At 33.7% G+C, this 18,381-nt stretch overlaps 1 protein-coding gene across 2 annotated transcripts; it reads right to left on the bottom strand.

The window, feature by feature from the left end:
* LOC109823995 (UPF0454 protein C12orf49 homolog) lies at positions 92–8,266 on the bottom strand. Of its 2 annotated transcripts, XM_020390483.1 has the most exons (12): positions 7,946–8,263; positions 7,096–7,172; positions 6,616–6,691; positions 6,459–6,531; positions 6,315–6,366; positions 6,179–6,240; positions 5,179–5,242; positions 4,890–4,950; positions 4,712–4,798; positions 3,679–3,772; positions 710–814; positions 92–454 (listed from the first exon to the last, which is right to left on the bottom strand). In XM_020390483.1, the coding sequence occupies exons 1-11, from the start codon at positions 8,023–8,025 to the stop codon at positions 722–724; spliced, it is 819 nt and encodes a 272-aa protein (XP_020246072.1). In that variant the 5' UTR covers positions 8,026–8,263; the 3' UTR covers positions 92–454; positions 710–721. The 2 variants fall into 2 exon arrangements, with proteins under 2 accessions (XP_020246072.1, XP_020246073.1); XM_020390484.1 differs by lacking the exons at positions 92–454; positions 710–814 and having other exon boundaries at positions 3,746–3,826; positions 7,946–8,266.

Raw genomic sequence — 18,381 nt, forward strand, 5'->3', positions numbered from 1 at the left:
AGACATTGTTAAAAAGAAAAAAAATAATAATAATACAAGTTCAGTGGACAACTTTTATCACCATGAAAATGAAAACAGAAGGAGCACACACTAATTTATGACTTTGATGGTATAAAAAAAGAAAGTTCTTTTCTACCAATAGGCAAACAAGTATCCCACATTGTTAGTATATGAGATTGCAAACTGGTCAAGAACAGCTCATGTTACAACGTAAGTACAATTAGCGAACTCAAAATTACTTCCTAATTGGTATCTCACTGTTGATAAATTCCTAAATATTTACTGAGTGAGCAGCTGCTGCCAATATACATTTCAGTCGAACAAAAGATGCGATAGTGGAGGTCCCAAAAGAGTTTTGTACAGTATGCTCATGAAACTAATTCGCTGTGAAGATGTTTAATCCAAGTTTATGTTCTTCAACTACAATTCTGTGATACTTGAGTAAAAAGATAACCTGCAACCAGAGAACAAATTATCTGTTAAGAAACGACACTCTGAGAATAAATATGCATGCCATGGAAACAAAGTTGATATCTGCAGAATATCATATGTTACTTCTTGTAAATTTATAGCACTTTTTCCCTCTTTTACTAGAGCCCCAGATGATAAATAATAGTGAATCTTTACGAGCATATGCACATCTGAGTATGTGGAAGTACAAATGATAGAAAAGGAATCAATTGAAACGAGAGATGGAAGAAAGACTTACAAACTAACAGTCTCATGCGCATGGGCAGAGTCTTTTAGTATGATGATGTGAGCCATCACACGAGAGCATGCCCTCTATCTGAGTATACAAGCATGCCCCTGGGTTCTAGAAATCCATAAAGAAGACAAAACTCAGCATTTTCTCTCATGAACATATTTTGATAAGTCAACAAAACATATATACAAGATACTGCAGCTCCATATATTACAAAAAATAGTACGTGAGAGTTACATAGAACAGATAACCAATAGAAACCCTGATGATACGACTGATTCAAGTTCCAAGATATGAGGTATCCCCTTAGAAGGAGAAAATGAATCTGGATATAAAAACATCACACACTTCATCAACTAAATCACACTGGAAGGTGTTTATTTCTCTTTTTCCCTGGACTCGCCTCGATGTGATCATTTGGATTTTGGGAATGCCTAAACCTTTGACTGGTTAAATTCTTTTGGTTGTAACATATGCTGGCATGATAACTTGTTGTGGGTTCGCAACATGTCAAAACTTAATGTAATGTATAATTAGAATATATAAAAGGAGTTTTTTGTATCCCAGTGGATCCTTACTAAAATTTTCTCTCGACAACTGTAGTTTTCAGCTTCCTGGTGTACTAGTATTACTATTAGGACCTTATTGCAGCAGGAGTTGGAAAAGCAACATGGTCAGTTTGCAGTATCTTATGGCAGGAAACTCTGTGCCATTACTTAAGAGTTATCAGTAAATTTATACCTTTACTAGCATTATTGCACATGCAAATGCATGTAAAACAGAAATTAAAACTTTAACTATTCTAATTTTTACATAAAAAGGGTCACTTTAATACTCTAAGGAACATTATTTTTTGTAAGATCTTTTTTTGATGTTTGTACATTTGATATGCTACAGTTTATTCACATTATTTGTAATTGACTAAGACAAATATTTCAATTTGAGCGATGATGTAAGTTTTCCTAGGTAATGTTATTTAGAAGAGTCTTTTTTCCCTTCCATATTTTCTCTTCAAATTAATTTATTTGATTATTTTTAGTCTAAGTATCTAGATATACACTTTCGATAATATTTACATTGGAACATATTGAAATTCTAATTGTAGTTTTTATTGTATAAGATATATCCTTTTTTTGGAAAATAACTTTGTCATCTCATATTTATATCTCTTATAATATGTAATGTAATAGATATTTTATTAGTGACTTAATAATAAACCCTTGTCAATAATTTAGGAAGTTCTAGAGAAAACAAAGAGGAAAAAAGTGCTCCTACAAAATTATGATATTATCCTTGTAAATACAATAGGAATGGAGAAATTGTCCAGCTATCACCCAATTTTTTGCCTACCCCCACTATTGCCATTATGTAGTAGTATACATATGCGAATTTACATTACCTTATGTAAAATCAAATACATTATATATTACATAATCCAGCCAAAAGAATTGTTTCTCACTTGGTTTCATCTTTTTCATGTATATAAATTATTGCAACTAATCATCAAAAACTTGACATTTTATAATTTGTATTCTGTCTCACTCTGACAATGCAAATACCCTTGAACCTTCATTGTTGTGTTTCCTAGATTTTCCATAGAGATGGTAAGAATTTTTGTATAAATTTGTGTCAGTTAGCATGTGCTTGAACAATGTCATCTTAGGATGTTTTATGAATGAACTGAATAGATGAAACAAATAACTTGAAAGAGAGTCATTTTGGTTCTCTTCTCTGTGGCAAATGAATGATCTTTCTCAAAGGATGGTGGTATACATCTGGTTAAACTCATTGGGTTTGGTATTTCGAGGGATCACCTGAGGTTTGAGTGAAGCAGCAGAAAATATGACAGAAAGAAAGAAAGCCATTCCTTTTTCAATTTGTCTTGCCTGCATGAAAGATAACTAAGTGTGCCAACTTCTTGCACATTTAGTAGAGAAATAGGAACTCAAACAGAGTTGATTCACAGTTGTGAATTTAAAATCACAGGAAAGAGGGAGATCTTAAATCAACAGCTAAGATGGGTCGGGTAGCAGATAGTTAGCAGAGATTATTCAGAAAATGTGATGCAATATTTGCTATGACCTCTTTGATCCTCATATAATTTGGAGCTGAACAGCTTTCACGTAAAACGCATGGCAAATTAAAGCCATAAATTCACTCAGAAAAGAAGCTAGTCATTTTTCCAATTATAAATTTGAAAAGCAAGTAAAGGAAGGAGAGGAAGATTGATGAGATGAGGTATCAAGTAAGAATGCAGAGAAAGCAAGCATAGGAAGAGCTTTATGTTTGGGGACATTTTTCCAGTTTGGGAGTTCAACCATTTTGAAGACAACCAAACACCCCTAGCTTCAATCATGCCTCGAACCAGCGGATATTTAAGTGAAGGGACATCTTAGAAAAGCGCAGTCTTTGTGTCTGACAAGAAAAAGGGAAAAAATTAGCCCACCAATTGTTCTAACCACTGCTTCTACTCTTGGCTAGTTATCACTTATCAATTGAACTGCATCTGGCAAAAGCAAAACTGGAGTAGTCCGAGAGACAGGAAAATCATTGTTTGGTAGGTTGACCTATTCATCCAAGAGATAAGTTTTCACCTTAAAGTCAGGACATAAGAATTGCCTGAACATGGCAATGAAAATCAAGGTAAATGCAAGATGGAGAATAACCCAACCACCCACTTTCTTCTTCCTTTTCTCTCCTTGTGTTCGAAGGAGTAGAAATTTCACAGCGGAACAACAATCCTCTAAACCACAGTATCATATGCATTCAATAAACCCTGTCCCAACCTTGCAGTAACAATTTCACAATAATTTAAAGATACTACTAAACTCTCTACCAAGTTAGATGGCAAACCTTCTGAAGTAATGAATTAAAATCTAGAACAATCAAAAAAACAGTGCTCGGATTTGAGCTTCAAACGAGACTTTGGAGAGGAAAAGGTAGTTCAGTAAAGATAATATGGATATAGAGCATACCACATTCTTCGGAGCATCATCAACAACTTCAGCAGGTTGATCTGATCCTATGCTCGCAAAACATGAACCTTTGCATCTCATATATTTCTGCAGACTAGTCAGGACAAAAACTTTGTTTTACATGTCAACAGCTATATGTGCAAGATATCTGAAGAAACAACAGATTCAGTGATATTAGGAATAGATGCTAGGTACTACATGTCTAGCAATTCTCACAGAAAATTAAAAAGAACTGTACACAGGAAACTAAAGAAAATTACATAAATATATGTGAGACAAGAACTGAGTTGGAATCATGATTCGCGATGCTATATATGATGCTCCTCTCTAGGTCTCTCCGTTCCCCCCCCCCCTCCTATTTTTAAAACATTGATGATTTTATAGGAACTTTTCACTGGGTTTCCGATTTTTGTTCTTCAGTTAAAATTAGTCTTTTGACAATGGTGTATCACTCCTTTCTAGTATATTTGAGATATTAGCAAATGAAATACTATATGCAACAACCATGCTGCAGTCACTTCAGGTTTGGTGTTTGTACAAATTGAGCAAAACAACAAAAGCTTCAATAGCACTGTTCATTCTCAAGTATCATTGCATTGAAATTTTTGAAATTAATCTAGTGATATATTGAAAAGTTAAGTTTCCTGGGATATGATACCACTGAAAGCCACTGTATGTCAAATACCACTGGACCCAGCTTTTCACCCTCTTGACTTAATTAAAACTCATTGCGAGCTACCAAATCTCAAGAATACAAGGACTGATAAGCTTCCAGGTCCATGCAAGGTAAAAGAATATGCAAGTACTCTAAATATATCTATTAATGGTATTATAGGCACGTTAATGATAACAGAAGACACTCAAATTTACTATGCATCCAACAGCATGGCTAAAATAAGTTATTTTACACAATCTGTCTCTAGCAACTCCCAACTGCACATTTCTGCCATTTATTGACAGTATATAATCATAGTAGCCTAATAGAAGCAATTAACAAAACACAACATACAGGTTTGAGCGACTGAAGACTTACAATTCACAATTATTTAGCACAAAGAGCCTGTTTGGGACACAGGATTGCCCCCTTGATTTGCATGCCGAATTACAAGATTCTCCCCGCCTAATTCAATGTCAAACGATTTCCAGTGAGCAACAGCTATTTACATCACCATTTAAAACTAAAACCATCGTAAGACTGATGAGAAACTTGCCTCCCAATGATGACATCAATGCCTGTCAACTTTGCTTCGGAATTTGATTCAACAACCCCTGCTGTAATCAAAGACAAATAAAATAAGCGATGCATACTGAAGCAAACATATAAGCAAGCCACAAGTATCAGCAAGTATGGATAACCAACACAAACTGTTCATAGGTATATAAATATAAACAAAAGATGGAAATAAATATGATCACAGCTCTTGCAAAACTCCAAGTAATTTTAACAAGCTACAAATGATCTTTATCATAAAAAATGTGAAGGGAAGTAAAACAAGGTACCAGAAGTATTTGACTGCAGAGAAAAACAGTGATGGAAGTCACTCGCATAAGCGTTCTCATGAACCTGAAACATTGAATTTGATAATAATGAGTTTGTTTCCTAAACATAAGCAAATATATGAAAACAGGTTAAAGAAAGAGTGAGGATAGTGCAGGTTGTTTTTATTCATATTTCTAACTTTGATTTGTAAAACATACTGCCACCTGGGATGAAGTACAGGCAAAAGTTTCTCTCTATTCCTTACATGCACACAGATGTGACCTGATCAATTCTGAATTAAATGAAAGTACTTGATTTTAATAAGGCTAGTTTAATCTGGCAGACTTTTGATCAGATTGGTTAAAATTACATCCAAAGATTAGCGATTCACTTAGAGCCTACCTAGCATTTGTTTCCACAGTTTATGAAACCACTCCATACTGCGTTTCTGGAAGTGGACCCAACAATATGGCAGTGAGAGGAGATAAGGAGCAAATATAATAGCAGGGACAGCATGCGTCTGCGCACACTCAAGATAATGGAATGGTAGCAACCTTGCTTTAGGATCGAAGTTACTTTCAACTATCTAAGAATAAAAGAATGAATAGTGGAAACTAATGGGTAAAAGAAGTAAAGTGTGTGTTATTTCTATGATAATGTTGTTGCAATCATGACAAGCACTAAACAGTCGGTGTCAAGGAGACAGGGATACTAGACACTTCATAGGAATCATTCTGCAGGAAATTACTTCCCACATATTAAGATAGATTCTTTTTTACAGGCATCCAAGATAAACTTTCTAATGTAAAGTCCCATATCAAATATGTCCCCTTCAACTCAACTGAGCAATGCTCTAAATTTAGAATCTTGAGTTCTATTTTAAAAAAACATTTAACAAGTAGACGCATAGGGGCCCCTGTAACCATGCAAGAAAAAGTTATAATCTAACTGTCATCCATTAGAATTGCAAGGGGACTGCAGTTATTCCAAATAAAGGGAAAATCATGGAGTAATATATACCACACTTGCAGAATTATGACGGCATCTTCCAGCACAGAAATCAAACACGCTTCGATAGGTTCCTGAAAAAGTATAAAGAAATATAAATGAATTCATAATTGGAAAGAGTTTAGTTAGTGTCCTACAAAAGTGGTACCTGCAGTTACAGGTTTTGCTACCTTCACCCTCATTGCAAGGTCTTGTTGTGTCTGCAAAAGATAGACAAGCCTTTAAAATAAAAACAAAGAAAAGAAAAGAAAGCACAGGAATAAGTGGTTATGATTCCATTGGTTAAAAGTACCCTAGTTGGATTTAAGCAGCAAGAAACACAATATTCATATGAGTTGCAGCACTGTGAAACAAGGTTGCATCCCCTGGAGAAAAGTCCAAAGCACCTCAATTAATAACTATGGTTTGCATTTTATTTTGATCAGCAGTCAATCAAGCAAGGAACTCACTGACAAGAAAACCGCTCTCCTTTTTCTGGACAACATCGAGATGATGTATCAACCGAAAGAGCACTACACACATAACCTGCAAGATTCATGAGTATTTGATAAGCAAAAGTGCAAACAAAAATCTTGCCAATTGAAATGATGAAGATATGGATATGCAACAACTTAGCATGCAGACTGCTTCCTTTCAACAGGCATGCAAGTTTGTGAGCCGCATGCATATGAATGCACATGCCAAGCACTTGGAATGGGCAAGTACACAATCATGCACAAGTTACAAATGTGTATATGCCAACAACTTAGCACTATTAGAAAAGTGCATCATACCCATAGAGAGTTCAAACTAATTCAGTTCAGAAACTCATGGAATTACCCTGAACCAAAATACCAAAGTTTTACCATATATTCACATCTCATTGGACAGGACATTTTATAGGAATTTAAGACAGAAGAGAGATAGAGAAAACAAGCAAGATTTTGTACCATTGTCATCTGATAGTAAATATCGCCCTTGAACAGTATTCCTGCATACAAGTTTGCCTGGAAGACCAATGTCCCTCCTGCAGGGTCGAATATTCAATAATAAACCTTTATGTGTGACAAATTTGTCATTGCCAAAATAAAGCTGATTACCTATTGAACAAGCAACAAGGTGTAATTAGACATAAATTAGCGCTGACTAAACATAGATTTACGATAAAGCCTATCTGTTACAAAACAAATTTTGTAAGTTTATTTGGTGCAGCTATGTAGTATAACCCATCATTAGAATCAATAAATACATCATCCAAACAACTTACTATAGCTAGTTCAGAAGCACTACACATAAACTGTACTAGATTTGTATTACAGTGAGTTGAGTTCTTCCTATGTTATTTTCCTTTCGTATGTAAAACACGCAACAACAAAACTTTCAGTGAGAACATTGTTAAGCAAACACGCAAACATACCCATTTCCTTAGTATAAAACCAAATTGTATTGAATATGCATGAAAAATATACAAGATAACATTATGCGCATATAAATTTATGAGAACTCTGTTATACATTGAAAGAAAGGAAATTTATAATCAAAATCTCTTATTGATTGATCAGAGAAAAGTCCTATGGGTCGATAGTATCAGCAAATCAACATCCAGCAAACCCTAATTCCTCCAGAGTGCAGATCTTGGATAGGTATGAGCTGTGATTAACTAACTATCATCAGCTACCGATTCAATCCCTAATGATTCTAATATTACATGTTCGAGATTAAATTGGCAAAGGTTCACTGAAGCTCAAATTGAATTCTGCTGGGCTAAAAAAAAAATTGGGGGCATTTAGAGAAAGTTACCTGATTGCAGAGATCTTGAGGGAAGAGAATGATAAGATGATGAGGATCGAGAGGAGACGATCGCCGCGCGATCTCTCCATTCGCTGCGACAATTTACTGTCTTTTATTTTTATTTTTTACTTTATTTGAAGATAATATACGGGTTTTTTCCAGATAATTTCTCCTATGAACCCCAATATGCTACTCAATCGGAAACTTGACAATGGCACTCTGATAGAACCAGCACGCAAAATATGAGGGAGAATTGCCAAGGAATTGGGAGATATGATTATTAGTATTTTTGCTGAGTTTTTTTTTCACTTTTTCTTTTTTTTTAATTGAAGTTTTTCAAGTTTAGGGCCATTTCTTTGATTCGAAAGTGAGGGGACAAATTTTCAAAACCGACCTATTTCATGATTTAATTGTAAAAAACGATCCGTTTCTATTTTATTTATAAAAACCGACCTAGTTGGTTGAAACTGGGTCGGTTTTTGAAAAAAAAATTTCCCAAACTTCATGGGAGTTCAACTCCCGTGACCGTGAAGTTTTGTTATGAAAAAAAAACTTCACGGGAGTTCAACTCCCGTGAAGTTTCGTAAAGTTTTTTTTCAAAAACCGACCTGGTTTCAGCGACAGTGCTGAAACCAGGTCGGTTTCTCTAAATAAAACAGGACCTGGTTTCAGCGACAGTGCTGAAACCAGGTCGGTTTCTCTAAATAAATTAGAAACGGGTTGTTTTTTGCAATTAAAACATCAAATGAGTTGGTTTTGAATAGCAATTATTTACCTGCAACATAATTTACGTGCTTTTAATTTTAATTGGGGAAAAAAAAAACACTTCAAACTTTTTGAGAGAGATTCCTCTCGAACTCTCTTTTTGGCGAGCCTCTATCTGCTATGTTGAGGGGGTGATTTTGTAAATCACCCCTCAACTCATTCAAAAACCGACCTGGTTTCAGCGACAGTGCTGAAACCAGGTCGGTTTCTCTAAATAAAACAGAAACGGATCGTTTTTGGCAATTAAATCATGAAAAGGGTTAGTTTTGAAAAGTTGTCCAAAGTGAGGGCATTGCTTTTCATTTGGTCAATGTGAGGACATTTTAGTTGATTTTTAAGTGTATGGACTTTTATAATTAACAAGTGTCGGGCAAGACGTGTGTTGCACGTAGGCACGCTTGTTAATCAATTTTTTAAAACTCTTTTGGTTCTATTAGGTTAGAAAGTGAATAGTTATTAAGATATTATAGTAATTAATAAAGAATTAATATTTATTCAATGAAATGAGACTTAATGCATAAAGATTAAATGAGTATACTTGTAGGAGGTTATGAATAAGTTATTTTTATTGGAAACAATAAGTCTCTGCATAGAAAATTAGCTTGCATATGTTTCTGTTATAAAATATAAACTACTTGTAAAGCAGCAAGCTCTACTACATTTACAAGAGAGAGAGGGATGTCATTTTGAAATTATTTTTCTAGAAATTATTAAACCTCCTCTAGTTTATTATTAGCTCTTAGAGTCCCCCAATTTATATTTCATACTTATAATTTATATCTCTAAAATTGCATTTCAAGGGTATTAAGTGGTAGTATATTGAGGAAGATTTAGTGCAACTCAAAATATAGAAGAGGGAATTATGTACAATTTTTCCTATTTGTTATGATGATGCAATGTACAAATGGTTAATGGAGAAATGAGTAACCCTTCATAAAAGAATTCCTTAATGAATGATGGTTAAGAAGACGGTGGAATAATGAAAAGTTAACGACTTTTCATATTATTTGTAAATTGTAAATGTTATATTATATATTTATATATTTGAATTGGTAAATAAATAACTTTTTACTCATATTATATTTGATAATTGCGCATATTTAATAATTCATATAAATATTATATATTAATGTGATACTAATATATATTATAATTATCATACATTAACCATTATACTCAAATAGTAGATTAATAGTAGAAAACTAATAATTAATAGCAGAAAATAAATAATACTCTTAAAATTATAGTAGTAATCCCTTCTATAAGCATTCTCAGGACCAACTAACTATATTATTTTCTAAATTAATCTTCATGCACTTTCTATTTGTCCTTTATAACTCAATAATAGCAATATTTGACCACAGAACGAAAATTAACCCTTTACACATATAGAGTGAAAGCAATTACACTTATAATGGATTGTCATGGACAAAACTTTCTTTATCCCGAGAATAAGCACAGTGCATTAAGAGAATCAACCAGACTATACAAACAATTTAACATATTTATAAACATACATAGGAGCTGGAAACCAATTTACACGCTAAGGCAAAAACATATACGAAGATGGAAGGGGGAAAAATCAATTAGTTTATGACTGAAACAGTTGTAGATTTTGATAAAATACAGGACCACCTTGTTTGTCACCTTCACCAATTTCCTCTGCTCTCTAAATTGTTACACCGATGCTTCCATTACCATCTTCTCATTCAATTCAATCGTACTCCACTAGTAATATTACCATTGACACACTCGCACTTCTTGTGGTTTGTAACTATTATAGTTGTGTCTCCTTACTTTTCTATCTGAATAATTTTTAATTAAAAGTTAGAATTTTGGTTAGAGAAATTTGATAACATTCTATAGCAATTTATAGTGATTTATGGAAGAGGAATAGGTGTAACATTTTTTATTATTAGTGTGTAATATCAAGACTTAGTGGGGGAATGTTATTAGTGGGTGGTTAAATAAAAAGTTGATGGTAATAAATAGGGAGGTTATATATATTAATGTATGCATGTATGGATATGTTATAAATGTATGCATGTATGTGTTTTGGAGGATATTTTTAGAAAAAATGTTTTAACATCCAACTCACTTTTATAGTAGTATATAAGATTTCCACGAAAAATATTATGAGGCCCCAAAATTAGATATGAAATATAACTAAGCCTCAAGTAAAATTTATCATGACAAGGCCCCAAGTTGGCCCACTATTTATTCTTAAGCCCAATAGCTCATTCATATGTTGTGTTTTATGTGAAACCCGAAAATACCCCTGCATCTGCCCACTATTTATTCTTAAGACCCAATAGCTCATTCATATGCTATATTTTATGTAAAACTCGAGAACACCCATGTATTTGATCATGGAGAATACAATGAAAAGGTCGAATCTCTCTCTCTCTCTCTTCCGCTGTAATGATGGTTAGCGTTTAATGCTGATTAGATTTGTGTTTTGGAGGGAAAATATCTTCTCTTTCTCTTCGTAGATCTTACCTACCTTATCAAAAGACATGGATCTATTTTCTTCAGCCTCATTCAAGTCTTCTATCAATTTTCTCTTGGCGATTATAAGTCCTCTTTTTTCATCCTCTCTTCTTACCCATCCTTCATAATGTCAGAAAGTTTTATATTGCATGATTACCAACACAACAACTGATGATGGGATATTCCTACATATTAATTCCTCAACCCAGTTAATGAGCCTCAAGTTAGAAGCAACAAAGAAATTGAAAATCCTTCTGAAATTCAATCTAAAAGGTACAACAACTTCATCTTGTGCACAAAGGTCCCACTCTCATCACAAGTACGTACCTGAAAGTTGTTCGCGAAGGGAATTTCTTTGTTCAAGTCATCTAATAATTTAGATTTATTCTTAATCCCCCCCCCCCTTTTCTTGTCCTTAGTAAATAGCATTGAAACTAAGAGGCGAAGCAAAGTTATTATTCTTGGGTTCATGAACATCTTACTTAAATTTTACGATAATGTTTTCTTTTACTAAACCTTCTTTATTCTTAATTTTGTTCCCCCTTCTTCTTATCCTCAGCAAATGGTGTAGAAACATGTTTGGGATGGTTATGATGTCTTTTACTTGGTGGTCTTCGGAATGATGCAACTGTGTTGTTTTTTCTCTCCTCCTATTTTGCACAAAACCACGAAAAGTCAACTTCGGAGATTCAGCTTTTCCATTCTTTCCTTCCTTAGCTTTTTCATTCTTTTCGTCCTCTACTCCATCAACTCCCTCCACTCCATCAAGTCCTTTTTCAATCTCTTCATCTACAACATCGGCAAAATTACTTTCTAATCTCCTACTATCTCCATCAACTCCTTCAACTCCTTAGATATATGTTTATCGATTTCAATTTTTTTGCATGTGGCCACCCATGTCGTTGCTCAATGATCAGCAAATTAACGTATTTAGGTGTTTTCACTATAAAAGTGGATTGTAAGCCTTTACAATCTTGCTAAAGCGATAGATTTCATTCATGTATGTAGAAATTTATTGATTTTTCTCATGAATTATAACATAATAAAGTTTCTGATTCATCGTTGCTATATTTTTCCAACACTTCGGCTATGCATGTACACTTAATGTCTCTATTTCATCATTGTTTTCTATGACTCCATCAATAGTCTGTGCAATCACGTGAGATGATATCAAAATAGTTTATCAGAATCAACTACATCTAACAGAGTTATTAAAACTTTAACAAAAAATAACTAACCTTAATAACTAACAAATATCATTACAACAACTAAATAACATTAACAACTATCGTATAATGTTTAACACCTAAAGTTAACAATGAAAAAGCTTACCCAACCATGTTTAGACTTGGTATTTCTCTTCTTCTCAATTTGGTGGTTATTGTTCTTATCCTTAATATTCCTCTTCTTCTCATTATGTTGTCTATCAACTTCAAATTTTTCCTTCTTTAGAAGTTGTTGGTCTCTCAACTCTTCGTGGTCTTTCAAACTTTTCTTTCTTATCCTTTCTAACTTCATGCTTGGTTGCTCTGGGGGTCTCTTCAATCTTCGAGAAAGGTGAAAGTCAAACTTCTTTATCCCTGTTAGTTGAAGGTACCATAGCTGTATGAAACTATAAAATGATATCATAAAAAGACTTAAAGAAAACATTTAATAGATAAAATATAACATTCACAACTATTAACTAAACTTAACAACTAAACATTAATTTCAACAATTGCTATTTGAACATAACAACAAACCACTAAACTTGACAATTAAATATTAATTTCAACGATTAATATTTAAATATAATAATAACAATTAAGTTTCACATTTTTTACCTAAATTTAACAAGTATACTTTACATTCAACAACTAACCACTAAGTTTCACAACTGTTATCCAAATTTAACAACTACACTTTACATTCAACAACTAATACTCAACAACTAATATTTAAGAGTAACACCTAATAACTATATTTAACAATTACACTTTATATTTAGTAACCAATATTTAAGAGTAACAACTAATAAAGCTAACAAATAAATAATAAAAATCAACAACTTATAGAAATCAGCTGAACATATTATTGTAGTTAGAGAAAAGTTTTTCCTTGATCCTTATCTTTCAGAGTAGCTTTCAATACATCATTTGTTTCCTCGAATATGTAAATCCCCAAGCAGTGTTTAATGCTATCCACAAACTTGAACAAGTGCCTTTGAATCTTCTGGATGCTACTAGGATATTAGATCATGCTCAACTGATACAAAATTTGTAGAAGAACAAAACATCCTTACGTTTCTTAGACTGCACTAGATCTTCAAGTTTCTCCTTTATGAACTTTCTTCGATTTGGTTTAAAACATTCTTTCTCCGTTGAAAAAAAACCACTTTCAAATACAGTTATTCTTGTCTCTATTGCTATGAACTAACTCCCCTTAAGTTGGGAACCAAGTATGTGCCTTTACCCATTCAAGCTCAAACTCACACTCCATGTCTCAACCACTTTATTATTTGTGAAGATGAACTTTTCCTTTTCTTTGTCTCATTGCTTTAGCAAATGATTAAAAGTTGGAAGATCAAGTCCTGGAGGACCAAAATGCACATAGTAATTAAATACACAATCTTCATATGCAGCATAGTGCCTTTTTCCATTTGGTATGCAAGTTTGTCCATAAAATGATAATAAGCAGAAAAACTTGATGTAAGACGGAAGTATAAATACACCTATGGCTTGGAAATAGTTAAATAAGTATGCATCAATTAGATTTGATTGAAATTCAACTAAATTAACAACTAGTAGTTTAGCTTAACAGCTCATTTATAAAGTTGACAACTAGCTTACAAAGTAAACAACTAACACTGACCATTAACAACTATCAAAAAAGATAAACCACTACTGCATAAATTTAACAACTAGGGCTTAACATTAATAACTAATCTACAAAATTAGCAACTAGCAATTAACCTTAACAACTAACTTTTAACATTAAAAACTACCCAAAAACATTAACAACTATCACGTTTAAAAACAACATAAATTTATCCACAACTTACATACAATTAACATAATAACTAAGATATAATATTAACAACTAATTTGCAATCATAACAACTACCAGTCAATCTCAACAAATATGATTCAACATTAACAACTAACATACAATCTTTAACAACTACCATTCAACATTTTCAAGCACTAACTTTCAATATTTATAACTAAATCTAAAGTTTTACAAATAACTTTTATAATTAATAGATAACTTTTATAATTAACGACTAACTTTCAACTGTAACAACTATCATTGAACATCAACAATTAACTCTCAATCTTCACAATTAAATTAAAAGTTTTGTCAACTATTGTATATGCTTGACATCTAACCATGAAGGAATACTCACTTATTAATTATTTGGTTTTTTTATATATTGTTCTCTTATGTTCTAGCAATTGAGATGAACTGTGCAAGCCACAGTGAAGTTCTCTTCTGGATCTCGATGTAGATGGTCAAAATATACAAGCTCTCTCTTGGATCAATACTCAGTACAGATAACATGAATATGACACTTGAACCAAACACGAGTCTAAAAAGTGAACACTCATGGGTTAAACACTTTAGATGGGTCCAAATAGGAGCCATGGTGAAGCTCATCTAAGTCACAGCGAAGGTCGCCCCAAATTACAATGAAGCTTGCTCTCAAGACTAAGTCAAAGTGAAGCTTTAGGTGATGTTCATCCAAAACAAGCTCCGCCCAAACAGTTCATGTGGGCCACATCACCCACATTCTGGCATAGTTTTCAATGGAATGAACTTCGCTCATGACCGTTATCGATAAACTTTGCCCGATGCCATTTTAAGAGCTTTTTTTGTGGAAATTGCCCATCTCTATTATCTCCTAAATTAATTGCCATTAGGCTAAATGGCATTTAAATACCTTATAGTTTCACTCTCTTAGCACTTATATAACTTCAGTTGTATTTTATAGCATTTGTATGCCCTGAGTTGGTTAAAATTAACAAGTTAATAACCTATGTATTGCAAATGAAAAAAAATTATTCAAAGGTTCCATATAATATTTATATGATAATGTTATAACTTTCTCTCTAATTAGTTTGTTGAATTTATGGTTAAATCTTTCCAAATTCTATTTTTGAAATACAATTATGATACATTTAAATTAGAATTTGGGTAGGTTTAATAGTAATTTAATCAAGATTAATGGTTAAAAAGCTCTAAAATTAACATATGAATATTATATCAAAACTTTCGGATGAAAATTTTCATGTTTGTAAAATATAAGGTATTAACTTGCAAATTTTGACTAAATCAGGGTATATAAGTGCTACAAAATACAACTGAGGGTATATAAATACTAAAGAAGTGAAACTATAAGGTATTTAAGTGCTATTTCGCCTTGCCATTAACCCACATTTAATGACCACTCTCTCTCTCTCTCTCTCTCTCTCTCTCTCTCTCTCTCTCTCTCTCTCTCTCTCTCTCTCTCTCTCTCTCTCAGCCTATAAATATAAAAGGAGGGAAGTTTACTTATTTTTCGCACCTCATCTATCATCTAAAGCTTGACATCTTAAAAGAGACCAAATTTTGGTTAAAAACTTTGGCAATTCTCTAAAATCAGCCAGGACGGTCAAAGGAGCATGAGAACAACACTCCATCGACACATAAAAAAAATTCAGTCTCTAAAAAAATTCTTTGTTTTTTTAAGTTTTGAGATTGCAATTTTATTTTTATGATCAATTTTAAAAACTCAAAATGGAATTGCGACTCTGCTAGGGACTTCTTTCTCATCTGAAGAGAAAATCATTTCATAGTTCAACACTAAGCCTTAGGGTCTACTGTTGGATCACTGGTCATCAAATTTGGCTAAGAAAAGTTTGAGGAATTTATTTCCTCTGAGAAGATAGGTGCGACTACAACTAGAATCTTAACATTGCAATACGAGATTGGGTTCAAACCTAACTCTATTGGCCCACGACTAGAGCTCCATGAAGAGCCTCAACTTCACATGCAGCAAAGCGAGCTTCGACCAGAGCAAAGATTCAACGGCCTCACCTCAGGCGATGTTTAGAGTGTTCAAATATCCTCTCATTTTAGACTTCAGTCCACAACCCTTCTTGGGGTTCACTTCAAAGCGTCTTGCGATGCTTGTCATGCTTCTCAGAAAGAAGCTAGGAATGGGGGTTATCCTTCATCTAAAATTCTGTAAAGGAAAAATTATCACTATTGGTAATTCTTCATCTCAATCGCAAGCACTGACTTGAGATAAAGACTCAATTAATCTCACCAGTCATAGGTGAAAACAACATCGTCATAGGCATCATTCATTTGCCGAAACCCAAGTAGGTGAAGTTGCCCTTAAGAAGAGCGATAACCATTTTAGCCAAACTGAAACTCCTTATAATCTAAGAGAGATCCTTTCTCTAAAGAGGACATGCTAATGTTAGTATGCGCAAGCTTAAAAGAAATTATCATGGCAGTTTAAATCAATTGCTAATATAAGTTCCCACTTGTAAAATAATCAGTGTTTAATTGTCTCAGCCTAGTTCCAAAAGCCTTCAAAGGCTAGGAATAAACAACAATGATACTCCCAAAAGAACAAAATCAATTTCTAAGAGTTCACGATCAATATGACTAGTGTAACTAGGGAGGAAGAGGAAGAAGAGGAGGATAGTCCTTTTGATCCAAGATATTCTCCAAGCATAGGGAGTATTCTCCCAGAGATTGATAGCGTGTTTCATCATAGTAGAGTAAGGCAAGATGGTGACGATCCCTTTTGGTCACTAGCTCCTGAGAATGCATGCTCTATGAGTATCATCACAAGTGGACCAACCTTTTGCCAGCAATGCCAACTCTATCATAACGTCCAAGGAAACTCCCAGCTTAAGTCAAGAGCGAGGGTAGATTGCAGACATGGCAGGCAAAGAGGCCTATGATGACCTTCTTTACCAAATGAAAGCTCGGAATAAAGCATCTGACAACCGCTTCGAGCAGCTTGAGGCATGATATAACAATTACTGCGTTTTCCAACCTTGCGAAGACAAATCAAAGGGAAAACAACATATTGATGTTTCCCTCGAGAGACCCATCAAATCAAGAGGATACTCATTCCTCTCATATAGAACTTCATGCACTTAGTTTCGCTAAAGGTGAGACACTAGGCAAAGGTCCTTAAAAGTCTCCCGAATCAGATCAATGATCTCACACAACGAATAGAGCTGAAGAAGGTTAGAATCACTCGACCCTATCCTACTGAGTGGGATTCAGTCCCCTATCCGATAAAGTTTAAGCCACCAATATTACATACATTCGACAATAAAATGGTCGCCTAAGAAACACATCTACTACTTCCATTAACAAACAGAAAATGTGGTAAGACATGATGCCATCAAGGCACGACTCTTCATTGACATTCTCAAGGGAAATTCTTTAATTGGTTTCAGAACTTGAATGAAAGGTTCTATTAAGTCATGGACCAATTTGGAGTATCAAATTTATCCTATTTCCATGAAGAGTAGTCTGATGTGACCATGGCTAGCCTCCTTTTAGAGAAACAAAGAGGCGATGACTCAGTCAGAGACTACATAAACAATTTTGTAACTTAATATTGTGATGTCGTGGCATGCCATTCCTGATGTTACTACAAACTTGTTGGCATAATTTCTTGAGTCGTATTAAAGGTCACATGGGTGCTGTTAAAGCCAACTCATGGAAAGACTTGATAGAGTAGGGGGAGATTATCAAAAAAATTCGCGAAACGCTTCAATAAATGTGATCTCCATTCAAATTGAAAAGGGAATAGGAAGAAGCAGGGTAATCATCCTAGTCAAAAAGAAAGCAAACATTTGTTATCGATGTTAGCCTTCTTTGTGTTTGCCTTCTTTGTTTTGATGATGTTTTAACAAACAATTTATAACTAATATTGTTTGTCTAGTATTTATATTCTCTTATTTATTCTAGGTAAATAATGTGTTGTAGGATGGATGAAATAGAGCATTCACGATCAAATCCAATGGAGGTTGGCGGAATTATGGTATTAAGCCTTGCAATTCAAGTTAAAGATCCAAGTTTAAGTTTTATCCGCAAAGTGTACCAAGTTGAGCTACATTGAAGATCAAGATAGCTTGGGTAATTTAGTTTAGGTTTTATATTATGTGTGTTGGTACTTTAAGCTCAATCATATACACACA

Source organism: Asparagus officinalis, chromosome 9, assembly GCF_001876935.1.
Source record: "Asparagus officinalis chromosome 9, Aspof.V1, whole genome shotgun sequence".
NCBI lineage: Eukaryota > Viridiplantae > Streptophyta > Magnoliopsida > Asparagales > Asparagaceae > Asparagus > Asparagus officinalis.